Here is a 19,380-nt window from a genome sequence, read left to right on the forward strand (position 1 = left end):
CTTTTAGATGTGGTGGAACGGGAGCTTCGTGCCCTGGATGTGAATCCCTCAAATCTCCATCAACTGCAAGATGCTATCCTATCAATATGGGCCAACATTTCTAAAGAATGCTATCAGCACCTTGTTGAATCAATGCCACGTAGAATTAAGGCAGTTCTGAAGGCAAAAGGGGGTCCAACACCGTATTAGTATGGTGTTCCTAATAATTCTTTAGGTGAGTGTATATACCCTAAGCACAAGCCGTGGGTGGCTTGGTTTTTAAGTAAGGGGGTATGTAACACCCCAGAGTGGCATTACCACTTCTGCACCTCCCTACAATCTCCTATGGTTAACCTAATGTCATTCCGTGTATTTATTTCCAGGTCCTATATAATGTGCATTTCCTATTTTGCAACTGTTATGTTCATGTGTAATATGCCTGGTTCACCAGCAGGTGGCAGCCAACACGGCAGAGCTACAGGTAAAGACAATGGAGCTTTCTTTTCCATTCTAACAACCCTCTGTGGTGTGGCGGGCCTGTCCCACTTGCTGCAGGGAGGTTGGAGTTCAGTCCCTAGTCAGTTTAGCTTACCCCCTTCTAGGGGAAGGTCTAGCTTACCCCCTGCTTGGGGAAGGGAGCAGGTGCACGTCCCTGCTGGATGTGCCTTGTCTAGGCCAGCTAGAGCACCTTCAGCTGGATGTGGAGGCCACAGCTTGAAGTCTCTGAAGCCAGGAGTAAAGTTCCCTAGACCAGTTTAGAGACAGACTAGAGAAAGAAGTTGAAGCCTACTGCTAAAGCTAAGTTGTACAGCTATCCTGTCAGCACAGCAGAGCCAGAGAGCGACAGATGTAGCAGAGAGGAGTTTGCCTGCCACAGTTAATGCCAAAGCCTGCTGGAACCAAGATAAAGCCTGAAACTGTTTGGAGAAACGTTTATGCAAAGTAAAGCTGTTACTGAACTTCATCACATGGTCTGGACTAAATTTATTTCATCATCCCCTTCATCAATAAACCCCCTTTTCATTGCTGCGCCTAGGGTCCAGCGTATCCAGGTAGGAGCACCATGACACGTGCACCAACATTAAGGGACATTATAGGCCACCCTACACCACCCTGGAATTCCTACACATGGGTACTATCCACAGTATCACTAAAAGGGGCCCTGTGCCCTTGTTGCTTCACTGCAACTGGCATCACGAAAACAAGTACTTCTCACTCTTAAAGGGCCGAGGGGGGGGGCCTGCTGCATATCCTCCCCTAATGGTTGAATCTGACGGACTTATGTCTTTTTTCAACTGTATTAACTATGTAACTATGTTTGTAGATGACATTCCAGCGATGCAACTTAGGCTACTTTCACATATGCGTTTTTGCTGGATACATCATGTATCAGCAAAAACGCTTCCGTTACTGATAATACATACAACTATCTGCAGCCGTTATGAACGGATCCTTTTGTATTATCTCTTTGTGGCTGAGAAAACGGATCCGGCACTATTGACCGGCATTGAGAGTCATGATGGATCCATCTTGGGAATGCAACCAAATGGAATGGAATGCATTCTGGTGCACTCCGTTCCATTCAGTTTTGTCCCCATTGACAATGAATGGGGACAAAATGGAAGCGCTTTCCTCCAGGTATTGAGATCCTAAAATGCAGATGTGAAAGTAGCCTTAAATGGATTTTTTATCGATTTAGACAATTCTCGGGGTATAGGGTGAATGTGGGGAAAAGTAAATTACTGAGTTTGGTTTTAGGGCCAACATCAGAGATGGTGATGAATTGGGGAGCTCCAGTTACTTTGGTGACCTCCTACATAGGGACCTCACCAACATTTTTGTGTAAGCTAAACTATCCTCCGTCAGTGGATTACACTGACATAATGCTGTCAGTGTTATCCTATACATTCCAGACCTCTAAGGGTTACATAGCATCATAAATCAATATAATGATATGCGACCCCGGCAGTGCTGGGCGTTCAGGATGGGAGCTGTGTTATACTAACGCTGCTAGTCCGCAGTATGCAACTTGCTCGTCTGAAAGTGGCCAAAAGAAGGGTATTAATGGCTTGGGGCCAAGGGATAAGAGTTGTTGTAGAAGTGTCTCTTGTTGGGGGTATTGCACGTTGTATTATGTTACTGTTTGTGTTACATAAGATGTTGTATTGTAAAAAAAAATTCTATGTGATGCTGTGAGTTTTGCTTACATGAGCCACGGTCGGTATGGGAAATGCAGACATCATATGGACCACATTCCACGGACCACACACAGCCATGTGAAAGCAGCCTAATGGTTAGATGAGTGAAATGTAGGTAGAATTGGTTTATATCCTGCTAATGTTATCGCAATTCATGCGATTCTCATCTTCTTTGTGCCAAATCAATTAGAAGTATATGTATGCACGTTCTATACTGCTTTATAATGAGACCAGACACACAGGTTGGTTTCATGGAAAAGCACTTCCTCATCCCCCTGAGCCAGAGAGCTTTATTCAAGATACATTCACTTAGATAGCAGACACGACATCACAAAGGGGGTGTTCCTTAGGAAAAGACTATTGGCTTCTTGACAAAATGGGAGTAGTTTGCTCATTTTATCCCTAAGTTTCATTGGCACATTCAAAAATGGCAACCTAACTCCCCTCCAACAAATGCACGAGGTTTGCTGCCATCTTGTGGACAGAAAAGAGTAATACAGTACATGTATAGAGAGAAATAAAACCTACCTCTCACACTGACAAACACAGCCCTAACACAACCCTGACATCTGTGCTGAGCTACTGTCCGGTTAGACTATGCTCATACTGGTGCCATAGCTTCCATTTATAATGTAAACTTTGCTGAACACTGTGCCGGACCCATCATATGACAGGTCCGAACAGAGACCATCCAATCCCACTGACTTATAATGAGGCCTGTTGGGGTTCCATCAAGGTTTCAATTATTTTTACATGGTCAGATATAGCTTCTCCAGGCGATATAGAAGCTGGTCACCAGGCACAGGCAATTTTATGACAACTTGGCTCCATTGTTTTCTTGATTATGAGGTCCTGGCTTCAGACTCTCAGGGTGAAAGCACTCAGTCCAATGGCCACCGCTGGTGAGCGGGGTTGCAGGAGTCTGTGGTAGTTGGACAATGTGGTTTTACCCTTACCAGTCACACATTGATGGCCTATTCTAAAGACTGTATTAGACAGACCCTGAATCTGCAGGCAATTATGAGGAGGGAAGCGTTTACCTCCACAGAATAGGGAGAAGCGATCGTTATGCCTTCGCTCGTCCTCATGCTGTCTAGTTGTTTGCCGGCTGCGGATCGTGATTAATCACAATCCGCTGCCGGCAAACGATAATTTTTAAACGTGCTGAAAGATTCCGATTGCCCAATGAATAAGCGTTTGTTCGTTCATCCACCAGGTACTCGGTGGCAGTATTAGACTGCCAGATCATCGCTAACGAGCGTTCCTGCGAATGCTGGCCAATAATTGGTCAGTCTAATACAGCCTTTAGGACAGGTAATCAATGTGTATTCAGGGTTTTCCCCAAAAAATTTATCAGATTTTTAATTCTACCTCTCCCTTCCGGACCTGTGGAGCAAGCATACTTACCCACTCCCTGCCGGGCAGCTCCGGCTTCTTTGATCCACCGCTGTCTTCACCATACTCTGGTCCTTGCATGTAAACGGCTGCCATGGACAGGCGTCACGTTAGCCGCTGCAGCCAATGACTAGCCTCATCGGCGACGTGTCTAAAAGTTTACATGTGGGGACCGCAGTGTGGCAAAAAGACCGGTGGACAAAGGAACTGATCTGGCCGGAGGGGGAAGGAATGTAAAAACTTTTGAAAAGCAGGTAAAATCTCATTCTAAGGCCTCATGCACACGACCGTTTGTCATCCGCGTCCGTGATTCCAGTCCGTCAAAAAAATATAACCTGTCCTATTTTTTTCACGGAAAATGGTTCGCGGACCCATTCAAGTCAATGGGACTGTCAAAAAATGCGGAGACACACAAGATTGTCATCCGCGTCCGCGTCCGTTTTTTTCCTATTATTTGCATGGCAAACTTGACTTAGACTTTTTTTTTTACTTTCCTTCATGTCTGGTGATCCTCCAAAAATAAAGGAAGACACACGGAAACAAAAACGGAAACAGATCACGGAACCCCATTTTGCGGAACGGAACACAACAACGGTCGTGTGCATGAGGCCATATGCTGCTAAAAAAATATCTGCAATGTAAGGGTATGTTCAGAATGAAAATAAAAGGACTTTGAAGGGCTTGTCCGACTCCCAGGCACCTGAAAGTGCGCAGCCTAAAGGGGAAACCACTTACTTATTCACTGGAACTCAGTTCCTTCGCTAAGGGTCCTCTCGCGTTGCTTCTGGATCCCTGTGGACAGGATGTGTGATGTCTCGTCCGTCGTCATGTGCACCACTGCAGCCATTTAGCGACCTCCATCATTTTGTGCCTCTCAGAGACATGTCAGCGCCGAGGCCAGTGAATTGCAGTGCATGTGACGACATATGGGATAGTGCCAGTCCACAGGGGACCGAAACAGCACGGATGGGACCCTTCACGCCAGTGAACAGGTAAGTGGCATTATTTCTTGAGGCTAATCACTTTTGGGGCACAAGTAATACTGCAGTGGGAGTCGGACAACCCCTTTAATGTATTTTCACACTGCATTTTTCCATGTGGATTTCGGTGTCGGAATCCGTGCAGTATCTGCTCCCGATCCACTTCCCATGGTATTCCCGTCTGGCAGCCTTTTGGCTCACTGGTTAGTACTGGTGCCTTGCAGCGCTGGGGTCTTGGGTTCGAATCTGACCGAGAACAACATCTGCATGGAGTTTGTGGGCCAGACTTATCATTAGGATACGCCACGTTTGTGGTGTGAAAAAGTTGCAAACTGGGTTCTTACGACTTTTTCAGTGCCACGTGTGCAAAGTTTTTTGTGTAAGTGGCATTTCTCTGGCCTCGTCCCTTTTTTGGAAAGGGGGCGTGAAAAGGAGGGATTTCCTGCCACAGACGATAGTAGATTTCAATTGAGGCGCATGGACTGCCGGATTCTGCACCCGATTAAGTGTATTTGAGTGTATTTTGCAATTCCACTGCTGAAAATTCACAGCACTTATACTGCATGTAGTTGTGATGAATGGTTAAAATATGAAGAGCATGGCCACACGGTCAGGCTTCCTGATGCAGTTCTGGAAGCCGCAATCAGCAGGTACCTTTTTTTGAATTCACTCCTGGTTTTGGCTTCCAGAACGCCATTGGGAAGCCTGACCCTCACAGGTTGTAGTTCGCAGTTCTATCGCTAGAGAGCGCGCCGCCTGTAGTTCAGAGTAAGCACCGCCCACCTACTGGTTTGCGCGCCGCAGTTGCACGTTGGCGTCTGACGTCACCGGAAGCGCGGTCTCTGTGTTGGTCTTCTCACGTCCGGTCGGCGCTCGGGCCTTGTTCTTGAGCTTCTCGTGGTTTTGAGGTTGTGATCGCGCCGTCCGGTATGGCTTCCAGTTCCGCCAGCAGTCCGTCCGAGCGGAGGAGAGTGGTTGACCTACGCGTTATTGACCTTAAGTCCGAGCTTAAGCGACGGAACTTGGACGTGACGGGGGTGAAGAACGTGCTGGTGGCCAGGCTGAAGCAGGTAGGCGCGGGCCTGGGGGAGTGTTGTGGCGGCCTCAGTAGCGGGTGGCGTCATGTGATCTGCGGTACGTGAGGCCCCGAGGTGGGCGGCCATAGAGGTTTACCTCTGATAACATGGCAGCCGCGCCCATTCACTGCATACAATGCCCAGTTACATTCATTGCTGCGGCTCTGCAAAAAACGGACAGCACGCTGATGATGTGTGTAATATCCGTTTACTAACCGCAAATTCTAGAACCGTCCGTATTGTGGACCTCTAGTGAGAACAATGCACAATATGGATCCAGTTGTGTGCATGTGGCCTGAGAAGTGGTTCTCCAGGACTAGAAGCACATGGCTTCTTTCTTGCAAGAACTGCTCCCCCTGTCCACGGATTGTCTGGTATTGGAGTCGATGGGTACAGCCATGGGCAGGGTGGAGGAGGGCAGCCATGGGCAGGGTGGAGGAGGGCAGCCATGGGCTTCCAATACTGCACAAACCCTTTAGCAAAAAAAAAAAAAACTTGTTAATGGGGTTGTAACTTCAGCAAGTGACATTGTATTGTGATTGTCCAGATTACCTTCTTTGCTGGCTGGATTTTTCCATCACGTTATACACTGGTCATTTCCATGGTTACGACCACCCTGCAATCCATCAGTGGTGAGCGAATTAACTTTGGATGAAACATATATAAAACCAGCAATACAATGTGACAAAAGTCCTCAAGGGTTTTGTGTAATAAACAGCTTCCAGCAATATTTAACCCATTAACACTCATTAATTTTAATAATACTAAAAATTGAATGAATTACGGACAACACTTACTGAGAGTAAACTCAAATAATCTGTCACCAACCGCGCCGAGACAGGAAAACAGAGACAAGGGGTTGGGGGAATGATATCCCTATTGTCTCACCCTGGTCTTACTCAGCCCAGGACGACCCCTGTAGGTGGGGACTCCCTGACCCTCATCAACTGATAAAAGATTAAAGGGTTAATGATATACTCTATAGGTGCTGTATGGTAGACAGTTGAACAAAAAGGTACATACAAAATTGACGACAAGGACCTATGAGAAGGAGCGCACGGAGATATTGACCCCTTGGGATACCTCGTTTAAGGGGGGTCGGATGGTGACTCTTCCAGTGGAGCAAGGAGTTCGTGGCTGTGGCCGCCTTTCTAAACATATTGGTCACAAGTCTATCTGTCTCCTTAGTGACTTGTATATCCAGGAACGTAATCGTATAGGGGTCTGACTCGTAAGTGAAGTGAAGGCCAATTTTGTTGTCATTAAAGGGGTTGTCCACGATTAGGAACATTGCTACAAGTGAACACCAAGCACATAAATATCACATACATTCCTGTCCTACCTGTGCCAGACCTTTCTAATGCCCCGTTTTCATGTCATAAATCCTCTGCCGGAAGTGCTGCTTTTCAAAGATTCAGTGACGTACCGGGTCCCTTACTGCAGAGCGAAGCCTCTGCTTCCGCTTCCCAGGGAGCCCGGTGACGTCACCGCCAGCCTCAGTGCGCTCAGTGATTATGCAGAGCGCACTGAGGGGCGGAAACTAGGTGGCAACACATGACGCTAAACCCCGCCCCTCTGGTCCTGTGACATCACCGGGCAGTGCGCTTTCTTCTCAATGAAGGAGGCAGAGCACTATGCTACTTAGCATAGTAAACGCCTCATATGTAAAATACATGCAAATTCTGCAGCAGGCTGGAGAAAGAATCATTCAGGGGGGCGGATGCACAGAGGAGGTGACGATGTGCGGCAGGAAGTTAGCGCTAACATAAACATCGATGTCAACAATGAGTGGGGGACTGTGGGAGCCCTGTAGAAGAGGAGAAAATACAAGAAAACATATGTGGGGACCTTGAATCGGCTATTAAGAGTGTGTAAACGTATTTAAAAAAAAAAATTTGATCCCGGACAACCCCTTTAAGTCTAGAGATGAATCTTAAGTTCCCCCACTCCAACTTTCCATACCAGAAAGATGTCGTCAATATATCGTGTCCAAAAAATGATGTTTTCTGCCCACCAAACTGGTTGGTCAGGGAATATTAGTGTCCTCCCACCAGCCCAGGAGGAGGTTGGCATACGTAGGGGCACAGGGGCTGCCCATAGCCGTCCCCCTGAGCTGGTGGTAGAAACGGGCATTAAAGAGAAAAAAGTTGTCATGGTAAATTCCAACAGCTGCAGGATAAAAGCATTATGTACCGCATATTGTGTCCCCCTGGTCTTCAAGAAGTATTCTACAGCGATAAGACCGTAATTGTGTTTCATCCGAAGTCTATTTGCTCATCCCTAACGACCACCACTGATGGATTGCAGGGTGGGCGTAACCATAGAAATGACCAGTGTATAACGTGATGGCAAAAATGAATCCTTCCAGCAGAGGAAGCAATATGGATGGTAATTAGTGTTGAGCGAACTTGTGTTTTAAGTTTGGCGTCTAAAGTTTGGGTTCAGATTATCAAAGAATCGCGTTATGGATTCTAAATGCCGTTATGGTCCATGGTAGCGGAATCCACAACGCAATTCTTCGATGACGCCGAACTTAAAACACAAGTTCGCTGAAGACTAATAGTAATACATCAGTAAGTGCCTTGTATTAACTTTCTCTACTTGATAAATGCCATTTGCTGAAGTGAGACAATGCCTTTTAACTATGGAATCCTTGGCACAATCTGGCCAACCACCTGCATAAGCTGTGTGTATATATAATATAGCTATCTACGTACATACCATCTTATAAACAGTGATGGTTGAAGCTCACTCCCCCTCCCTGCACAATGGGTAGACTTACTAATGCTCTGTCTGGTAGGTGGTGTAAACCTATGCTTCCTAAACACTTTTTTTTTTTGGGGGGGGGGGGGGGTAGAAACTGGATCAGTTGTAAAATCTTTTCTATTGTATGTACCAGGGTTGCACCGGGTATGGAATTATCGATACCGGTACAAAAGTATCGTTTGGGTATCGATTCGATACTGGGATTTGCCTTTTACTGATACTAAGCTGCGCATGTTCCCTCAGCAGCACAGGGGAGAAGGAAGCAGCCGCTGCCTCCAATGAGAGGAGAGAGGGGAGGGGCTGTGGACACTGCGCGACTAACGAAGATAATTAATGTTTGAGTGCATTCAAACAACTGTTTAAATTGATCTGCATCCATTGCACAATTTTGCGGAAGAGGTGCGGACCCATTCATTTCAATGCGGACACAGTGTGCTGTCCGCATCTGTTCCGTTGCCCCGCAAAAAATATGGGGCATGTCCTATTCTTGTCCGGACAAGAATAGGCATTCTCTATATAGCACCGGCCATGGGCGGTCCACAAAATGCGGAACACACACGGCCGGTATCCGTGTTTTGCGGACCGCAAAACACTCAGTTGTGTGAATGCACCCTAATACAGGAGGTGGGTGCTGGCCTATGACGGGGAGCTGCGATCCATGGCAATTAACCTCTCGGGTGCCGCACCAGAGGGGTTAACTGCCACTGATTGCAGCTCCCCATCATAGAGGTCGGGTGTCAGCTATGTCATTCAGGGCTCCAGATGGCGACCAAAATGGTCGCAAATGCGACCTAGAATTACTAAATGTCGACAAGACTTTGTAGTCTTGTCGTCATTTGCGCCTAGACCTCTGCCGCTTTCACATTACTGACATGGGACGCGCTGCTGTCAGCGCGTGCCATGTTCTTCTCAGCAGCACGGGGAGAAGGAGGCAGTCCCTCCCCCCTGTACTGCTGCTGCCACCAATGGGCTGATAGCAGGGAGGGGGCTATGGCCACTGCGCCACCGCGCCACCAATGAATATCGTTTATGCAGAGGACCTTTCATTACAATAAAAAATCTAAACTAAGTATGCGGACATGGAGAGCGGCGCCCAGGGATCTCCCTGCACTTACTGTTATACCTGGGCGCCGCTCCGTTCTCCTGGTATAGGCTCCGGTATCTTCCGATTTTCTGCTTAACTGGGAGGATCCTGCTCTTGTTCTCCTGGGCGTCAATCTCCCAGGCTGTAGTGCTGGCCAATCGCAGCGCAGAGCTCACAGCCTGGGAGAAGAAAACCTCTCAGGCTATGAGCTGAGTGCTGCGATTGGCCAGTGCTACAGCCTGAGAGGAGACGCCCAGGAGAACAAGAGCAGGCTCCTCCCAGTTGAGCAGAAAATCTGAAGATACCGGGAGAACGGAGCGGCGCCCAGGGATAATAGTAAGTGCAGGGAGATCCCTGGGCGCCGCTCTCAATGTCAGCATACTTAGTTTAGATTTTTTTTATTGTAATGAAAGGTCTTCTCTACAAACGCAGGCTGCCATGCGGGTGCTGGACACATCCCATACCCGGCACCCAGCCTCTATGACTGCACGCTGCGATCCGCCGCTAACACCCCGGGTGCGGCATCTGAGGGGTTAATAGCGGTGGATCGCAGCGTGCAGTCATAGAGGCTGGGTGCCGGGTATGGGATATGTCTGGCACCTGCATGGCAGCCTGCGTTTGTATTAAGCATAAACGATATTCGTTGGTGCAGTGCACCAAACCCCCAACCCCAGTATTATAAAGTAAAATCATTGGTGGTGCAGTGCGCCCCAACCCCCAAGTATTATCATTGGTGGCAGTTCCCATCGGAGCCCCAGCAGTGTAAGCCTGGGGCTCCAATCGGTTACCATGGCAGCCAGGACGCTATTGAAGTCCTGGCTGCCATAGTCAGCTCCATGCTGCTGTGTGCACAGAGCAGCAGGGACAGTGTGAAGTCCTATTCACCCTGATAGAGCTCTATCAGGGTGAATAGGACAAGGGATGAAAGATCCCAGGTTCTAGTCCCTAAGGGGGTAAATGGGTATTAAAAAGTAAAAAAAAAAAAAAAAAAACACTAAAATATTAAGTTTAAATCACCCCCTTGCCCAATTTTAAATATAAAATATATAAACAATAAAAAAAAATTACATACCGCCACGCCCGAAAAGGTGTGAACTATTAAAATATTTAAAAATATCTCCTATGCGGTGAACGCCGTTACAGAAAAAAGTGTAATTTGCCATTTTTTTTGTCACCTTGTCCCAACAAAAATTAGGTTAGGACTGTTCTATTAGGCTACGTCTACACGACATTTGTCGCACAACATTTTGTTGCACTAATGACGCGCGACAATTTTTATAATGGCAGTCTATGGTGTCGCACTGCAACAGTCGCAGAAAATCCATTTGAGATGGATTTTTCTGCGACTGTTGCGTTGCATTGCGACACCATAGACTGCCATTATAAAAATTTGTTACGCGACATTAGTGCTACAAATGTTGCAGTATAGTTGTGCCCTATCTGTCGTGCGACTTATTGTCGTCGTGTAGACGTATCCTTATGGTCCAGACGTTCCATAAAATCTGGAATGCACGTGGCTTTTTTTGGTTTTTTTATTTTTTTCACGTGGTATCTAGTATCGCAATACTTTTTTTTATGGTATCGAAATAGTCCAAATTTTGGTATCGTGACAACCCTAGGTAAGACGTGTGGTTTTTTTTGTTTGTTTTTTTTATTTTTTTATTATACCGTAATTATATGTATTAAGTTTGGTGACTAAAAATTTTAGTTTGGCTCCTTGATATATTTTTTTTAGTCTGGAGCCTTGTGATTCTGTCGCCGGCACCCGCCTCCTGTATCTGTATTAGACGTTAAATATCTTCATTGGAGGGGCGGTGCAGGAGGGAGATAGTTATTAAACAAAAAGTAAAAAAACAAATATTAAGTATAAATCACCCCCTTTTTCAATTTTATATATAAAATCTATAAACAATAAAAATAAAAAAAAATGTGGGCCGGACGTATCTTTTTTTTTTTTTTTTTTTTATGTGTAATTATTTTGTGTGGTATTGAAAAAAAATGTTGGTATCGTGACAACCCTAGTATGTACCTTATTTTTCGCCCTATAAGATGCACCTAGGTTTTATAGAGAACAGTAAGAAAAAAATATTTAGGCTCCATTCACACGTCCGTGGTGTGTTGCGGACCTGCAACACACCCGCCCGGCACCCCTATAGAAATGCCTATTCTTGTCTGCAAGCTGCGGACAAGAATAGAACATGTTCTATCTTTTGCGGAGCTGCGGACCTGAAGATCGGGGCCGCGCTATGCGGATGCGGACAGCACACTGTGTGCTGTCCGCATCCATTCCGTCCCTATAGAAAATGAATGGGTCCGCACCTGTTCCGCAAAATTGCGGAACGGATGCAGACCCATTTGCGGATGTGTGAATGGAGCCTTATTAGACCTCAGTTCAGACTAGCAGTCAGACCCCCAATGTTAATCAGACATACTCTTGCCTGGTCCTGAAGTTTCGGTGCAGTGTGTTTGGCATAAGTGCAGTATATGACTGGAGCCCTCTTTGTACGTCCTGTGCATTGAACGCACTGCTGCGCTACTTCGGAGCTGGGCGTGAGGGAGTTTTCACTGCGTATCCCTTTCAGTCTTAATGGTGGGGGCATGGCCATGAATAATAGTGGAGCCTGGGGGCGAGAGCACTCTCCCTCGTGGCCCCCCCCCCTTGGTAAAGACGCCAGCTCCAGGTGTTAGCTAGAGGTCTATAGGTAATATGAAACGCAGGGCACACAGGTGTCTTTTCTAGATACAGGAGTGTTTAATTAGGTTATTTTTTTATTCTTTCAGTTTTTTCTCTTAAAAACGCAGCTTGCTGGAGCGCTTGGTGGTGGTTTTCTGCTGTTTTCGCGTCACCCCTGTAGTGGAAAATGTAATGAAGAAAACTAGTTGGCAAACACACTGGGGGAGATTTTTTAAAATGGCGTTATAAAAACAAAAAGCCATGGTTTGTGACTTTTTAAATGTAATTTTGGACCTAACTTGCCACTTTCTGTAAAGGGCCGCTTCACGGTCACCAGCTATTTTACTGGTGTGAATCTGCTCCGGCTATCGTTCTAGGCACACAGACTGCCGGAGGAGGTGCCTAATTTGCGATTGTCTACGCTTCATCATAAATTAAAGGGGTTTTCTCATCTCAGACAATTGGGGCATATCGCTAGGATATGCCCCCATTGTCTTATAGGGTGGGTCCCATCGCTGGGACCCGCACCTATATCGAGGACGGAGCCCCAAAAGTGAAGGAGAGTGCACTGCGCATGCGCAGCTGCCCTCCATTCATTTCTATGGGGCCGCCAGAAATAGCTGAGCACTGGCTTGGCTATTGCAGTCTGCCCCATAGAAATGAATGGGAGCATGGGCTGCGCATGCGCAGTGCGCTCCTACTTCTATGGGAGAGGCGGGGATTAGCGCTTGGTGGTGGACAAACCCCGGGAAATCTGGGGTCCTCCAGCCACAGCGCTCCCCGCTCCGTTCTTGATATAGGTGCGGGTTCCAGCGGTGGGACCCGCACCTATCGGACAATGGGGGCATATCCTAGCGATATGCCCCCATTGTCTAAGATGGGAATACCCTAAGTGCATCCTATGGCGGTGCAGGGGATGTCAAAGACTAGTATAAAATGCTGCTCTTTGATAAATGGACCCCAACTGTCTGCACAGTTTTACGCCGGTCCTCGATACCCAGTATCACTGAGGACAAGTTGCAAGCAGTCTGTATGTTAGATTTCAATTGTCAGTTATGCCAGGAATGTGCCCCCCAACTCTCCCCAGGAGTGAGGGTGGTGTAGATACTCCACGTATGGGGTAAACGTAGGCTCATGGGCATTCAAAGAAGTTGCAATATGCCATTTTCTGGTGTAAGGGGTCATAATAAATTCCCAGAAATATGGTGAACTGGCAGCACTAAAGGTGGGTCATGTTGAAATCATGGGGCATGACCCTTCTTGCTCCAATTACAGGTGCTTGGCCTATAGGGCTGCCCTCTCTAGGGTACACCTCTGGGGTTTGCTCCTGTTATAATGGGTCGTGCCTGCGTGGTGCCCTCTCCATTCACTTCTATAGGACTTAGCGAGGGGAGGCTCGTCTCCGTACAGTACTAGAATGTATGGGCTCCGAGGAGAAACTTCATTGAATAACTTCGGTCATTGATTTTTAACGTGGAAACCTTGTTAAAACTTGAAACCGAACTCTGCTTTGCTAACCAGTTACTAGTCGGGGGAGGGGGGGGGGGGCATGTACTGTCCTGTATACAGAAGTATAAATAAGTTATGGAGATGGAAATCATGGTTTTTAGAAGATTTTTATCTTTTTAGGGGTGGTTTCAGTGTAGCATTTTGCTGGTGTTTTTCTGAACTTCTGCGATAGTGGCATGTTTGGTTTTGAACCTCCTGCGCCCGGCTGAGGCCTGGGAACATTACCCAGCAGTATAGTTGGTAATGACCAGTGCAAGTGATTTTCGTCTCCAGCCGCTTGTGATCGCTCAGCCTTGCAGGTAATGCGATGCAGCGGCTGGGGACATGGGCTACCACTGCAGTGTGGACTGGAGCATCCCACTGTACGCTGGAGATCGGCACGGCGCCGTTACCTGCAGCTTCCTATAGAGGGGGCTGGTGAGTGGCTTTGTGCGGCGTCCTCTGACCACGTGACACGCACATCCGGGGACCTGAGCTCCAGAGCTTCTTGTCACGTGATGCGGCGACATTTCAGCGCCCGGATCGACCCCGAGTAAAATGGCTTCGTCAGGCGCAGTCACGGAAAAGAAGAATGTGAGTGAGCTGCGCGTCATGGAGCTGAAGTCCGAGCTGAAGCGGAGGAGCCTGGACGTCAGCGGGGTGAAGAGCGCGCTGATCTCTCGGCTCAAGCAGGTAGAGGAGGCGGGGAGCGCTCTAGGCCGCCATTCTGGGCGATATGCAGGGGGCGGCTCACGTGCACGGGCCTGATGTAGACGCCGTGTTACCGGAGCCCTCCTATGTAGTGGAAGTGTCCTATAAAGCACCAGTGCATCCGTGTCACTTCAGCAAATGGCATTTATCATGTAGAGAAGGTTAAAATGGTTTGTCAGTATTTCAATACTGATGTTCTATCCTCTGGAACGGTGATCAGTGGGGGTCTGACACCTGGGACCCCGCCAATCAGCTGGATGAGAACCACGGCCTGGTATCACAATCGGCCCCATTCACTTCCATGGGGCTGAGCTGCACCTCGGCCATTTGACCGATGAATGTCGTCACTGGCCTAGGGAAAGCTGTGGCTCTACGGGTGCCTGAGGACAGGTCACCAGTTGTAAAGTCTCAGGGTAGGTCATTAGTATTTGATCGGTGGGGATCTCAAGCAGCTGATTGGCATTGGTCATCAAAATGTCAGAAAACCCCATATCGCATTTGTTTCATTTTCCGTTCTTGTGATCCCTCAGAAGAATAAAAAAAAAATGTATCCTGTTGCACGTTTGGCATCCGTTAGAGCCATTTCTGTCAGCGATCCTGCATGCGGTACTTTTTTGTAAAAAAAAATAAAAATAATTTAAAAGCTTTTTTTAATTTTTTTTAAAGTTTAATTTAAATCATATAGCCCCACAAGGGGGCTCTAACAGGCGTTATTTTGATTGCTTCTATAATCCCTTGTACAGCTGTAAGAAGGCGTATGGGTGGTCACAAAGGGGTTAAACTATTGGCACTGCTAGTAATGAGCATTATTAAACGGCATGCACGTGGTGTTCCCAGCACATGTGCCGCCTTACTGTGATCTGCAGCTCTCTGCTTTCTATTTACACACTTCCTTCTTTACAGGCAATTGAAGAGGAGGGAGGCGACCCTGAGAATATCGAAATCAATTCTGGTGGCGATACTCCTTCAAAGAAGCAGATGAAGAGCAAAGGTGTGCAGCCCTGCTGGGCCCAGTGTTCTTGGGGTTTCCCGCCTCCTAAGGGCTCATGCATGTGACGGGTACCAGCGGTGTGCATTCTGCGGAATGGAACCTCCGGGCTACGGTAGAGCAGTCCTCCTTGTCTGTAATATGGACAAGAATAGGACATGTTCAGTATCTTTGCGGATGCGGACAGCACACGGCGTTCTGGTCACATGTTTTGCAGCCCCATTGAGGTGAATGGGTCCGCATCCAGCCCACTAAAGATGCAGATTGGATGCGGACAAAAAAATACGTTTGTGTGCACAGTTTGTACTGATGGCAACTTGGTGTGACTAGTGCCTTATCTGAATAAACACATGCAGATTTTTTATTTTGAACTAACGGGACACTTAACGCTTTATTTTGAGGGCACACCAAATTTACCCTGTTATACCAGTGTACACTGACTACTTTACCTTGTATCAGTGTCATATCTTCGGTGCTGTCCCATAAAAATATATAATAAAATATTAATAACCATGTGAGAGGCCTCTCCTAACGTGTCTGGAGACACTACTTACCTGCCATAGCGATTCTGCAGCATCTCTTCCATGTTGTGACCTCGCTCTATTTCTATTAGAAGTTTATGAATAACTTGCCAAATGGCCATTACCATTTCCTTGGTCAGAGGTTTGTCTTTGCTGTCTGCCCCTGACATGACTGAGTGGACACCGCCCCCAAACTTTGTAATATCCAATTGTCCTTTTATTGATAAACTTCTAGAAGGAATAACCGAGGAACGGAACAGCATACAGTCACTAGGGACGATGCTCCAGGCAGGTGATTCTATGTGAAATTTAGTGATTGACAGACAGGTTGCCTGTAAAGAGGACCTGCTACCTCTCCTGTCACATTGATAATGCAGTGCAGGCAGCATGTCATCGTGTTATAGAGCAGGAGGAGCTGAGCTGGTGGCGTACAGTTTTGTGGAAAATGATTCCGTATAACTAGTTATATTCATTTAACCCCTTCCCGCATATGGGTGCAACTGTACGTCCTGATTGCATGATCGTTACACCCAAACGGTTACCGGAGGCTGTGACACTATAAAGTCTCCATTCTCCCTGACAGGAGACGTGGCAGCTGCTGGCAAGGGACCAATCAGAGCGGCCACTTATTAGCGAGCGCTCTGGTTGGTCTGTATAGACTCGCCAATCAGAGCGTGTATGGTGTTCGCAGGCTCTGATCTCCACAGCTCCTGTCCTGCAATAAGGTAATGCTTTGCCTCCAAACTATGCACACCATGTCCCCCGGCCACCAACATTTTAATAAGTGATTTAACGCTGCAAAAGTAGTAAAACATGACAAAAAAACATAATTTAGGTATCGTCATAACCGTACCAACCCATGGAGCAATGTTAAAATAAATATATATATATATATATATCATGTGAGGAACCCAATAAAAAGACGATAAAATTGTTTGTCCAACTCACCTTCTAAAAAAATTGTATAAAAAGTGATCTAAAAGTAATTTGTACCCCTAAATGGTACAAAAAAAAGCTACAGCTCTTCCCGCCCTCATCAGTGTTTCTTTACTTTTACCACTTGACCGCACTGTCCTCACTGGACCAGATGTCATGGTCTCTAGGCTTTCTAGATGCAGATTGAGAATCTGACGCATAGTGAGACTGAAATCAGGTCCACGGTGGAGGCACTGTAAGATTCGGAGACTGTGGTCATGTGGACGTTACAAGTGGAGGAAAGGAGACCTTTCCCAAAGTGTCTTTTTAAATTTTGATATACTGTCCAACCTCTGAAGCCGTGTGACCCAATTACATTTTGTGCATTGTGTTCATTCTAGGTAAGAAGCAGGAAGCTGATGAGTCTGGTTGCGAGGCATCAATGGAAGAAGATACATTTAAGGTAAAGTCCTGCTTTATTATCATTCGTCCCGTAGTGTAAAATAGGGTGAACAGTTAAGGCCGCGTTCACATCTGTGCTGTGAATTCTGGTGGAAGAAGAGACTTTCGGAGTTGACTATAGCCGGATACCCATTCACTATAATGGGATCTGCCGGTCATCCGACGCTTTCCAGCATATATGTCTACTTTCATATGGACAAAAAATGCTGCATGTAGGATTTTGTTTGTCCGGCAGAAAGCCGGCATGTATGCTGGACAATGTGTGTGAGCCAGAGTTTACAGTGCAGATGTGAGCCTGGCCTAACCCTTCCCCTGAACTCTTCCTTTATATGGACTAATAATCCATCCTGCTTAGAAGTTGGGCTAAGTTTGTATTGGTAACATCCCTGTATTGAGTGGACAGGCCATTGGGAGTATAAAGGTTTTTTGGGCCCCTTACTGGTATTTGTTTTCCCCAGTCTCCTGTAGTCATGTGTATAGGACATGGTAAGGGGTGAAGTTCCATCATGCGGTCTGGTGATCTCCCTCTGACTGTGGAGGTACTTGTGCACAGTGAGGTTTTATGGACAATTCCCCACTTTCCAGAATTACGAGTTTGTTGGTACTTCTGGCTCAATTAGAAAGGAATTTTATTACAAAACGTTTTGGGTATATTAAAGGGGTTGTCCAGGCTTTTTCTATTGACCTATCCTCAGGATTAGGTAATCTATATTGGATCAGAAGGGGACTGGCACCCCCTCCGATAAGCTGGTTGAGGAGATGGCGTGGTGTCTCCCATCTCTGTTCTGTCTGCTGTCCCATAGCCATGCAGCAGGAAGGGAGAGGGTACGCGCAGTGACAGCTGATCAGCGGAGGTGCTGGGTGTCGGACCCCCGCCAATCTGATATTGATGACCTATGCAGAGGATAGGTCATCAATATTAAGACCCCAGACAACCTCTTTAAATGTATTCAAATGTTCAGTGACACTCGGATGCCTGCCTCTAATAAGGCTGCGGAGTGTGCAGAGTTTGTAGGAGCCGCCACGGTAGAGCTGGGTATCACATTTTAGTTTGGTGATTTAATAGCTGCATATGTGACCATCACCCATCCCTTTAACAGTCCTAATGATCTAGTGGGGATAGAGGCGTTCTAGGAATTATGTCTGTAAAGATTGATAGTTCATTATGATAAAGGGATACCCATTTGCTCAATCGATTACTTGGCTCCTTTCATTCATGACTCCACAGAAGAATAAGTGTTTGGGTCTTCAGTGTTTAACCTAACTTGTACTTTCATGGAGGGGTCCTTTATCCTAGTGCGGTATAATCTTCAAGCATATTTCATACAATCTCCAGTGATCTCAGGATTTCTGTCCCATGACATAGAAAAATGATTTGGTCTCATTTTATCGTCAGATCCATCTAATATTAGAATTAATAAGTTGTAAATGGATATACTTCTTGAGGCTTCTCATTCTCCTTTAGCACAATTTATTGTTTTCTGTGCGGTGAACTTGGTGATCGTCAAATATTGCATTAGAGGCGAAAAGACTGAAGTATTTAAATGTGGACACACACATGATTCGTGCACCCATCCTCCCTCCCGTTATGTCATTTTAAGTGGTTTGGCAGAACTGGCTGCTCCATTTCATTAGACTTGTACATGATGTCAAACTGCATTGCTACAAGGAAAGTGACCAGCAGCAAATCAAGCTTGGACAGAAGCTAAAGTCACAAGGACACCAGTCATGGCGGATAGTGCTAGATGTGTAGATGCAATGGCCCATACTTGATCAGGGGCCTGAGTGTTGGACTTTACACCAGCATTTTGGTGTACCTGTTTTTTGCACACTTTTGTGTTAAAAAAAACAAGCTCAACACTTCTCAAGTGTCTACACAAGCGGGAGTGACATGGCACGTGACAACGTATGGCACATTGGGACAGTTTAGTGGTTAACTGAACCTTTAAATAGGATTTTTAAAGCTAGCCAAGTCTAAAGATGTCCGCTTTATCACTCAGTTGTCTTAATGGTAGTCAGTAGTGGTAAATGGGCCGGTGTTCTTACTGAACTGTCTCGTGGAGCAGCATGTGGATGGTAATTGTTTGTTCCAGTAGAGCCATGAGGGTTTTTAAGATGTCCCATCTGTAATAGAGGCTAAAAT

General features: G+C 46.5%; 1 protein-coding gene across 4 annotated transcripts in view; it reads left to right on the forward strand.

The window, feature by feature from the left end:
* Positions 1 to 5,362: 5,362 nt before the first annotated feature.
* SLTM (SAFB like transcription modulator) overlaps positions 5,363 to 19,380 on the forward strand; it is a 52,372-nt gene continuing 38,354 nt past the window's right edge. For 2 of the 4 annotated variants that reach the window (XM_040413876.1, XM_040413878.1), the window contains exons 1-3: positions 5,363 to 5,622; positions 15,255 to 15,342; positions 17,177 to 17,238. In XM_040413876.1, coding sequence (XP_040269810.1) covers positions 5,482 to 5,622; positions 15,255 to 15,342; positions 17,177 to 17,238 — 291 coding nt within the window. In that variant the 5' untranslated portion in view covers positions 5,363 to 5,481. Of the gene's footprint in view, positions 5,623 to 14,140; positions 14,334 to 15,254; positions 15,343 to 17,176; positions 17,239 to 19,380 lie in introns of those variants that run through there. The other 2 variants (XM_040413877.1, XM_040413879.1) reach the window with 1 other exon arrangement.

This window comes from Bufo bufo, chromosome 1 (genome assembly GCF_905171765.1).
Source record: "Bufo bufo chromosome 1, aBufBuf1.1, whole genome shotgun sequence".
Lineage (NCBI taxonomy): Eukaryota > Metazoa > Chordata > Amphibia > Anura > Bufonidae > Bufo > Bufo bufo.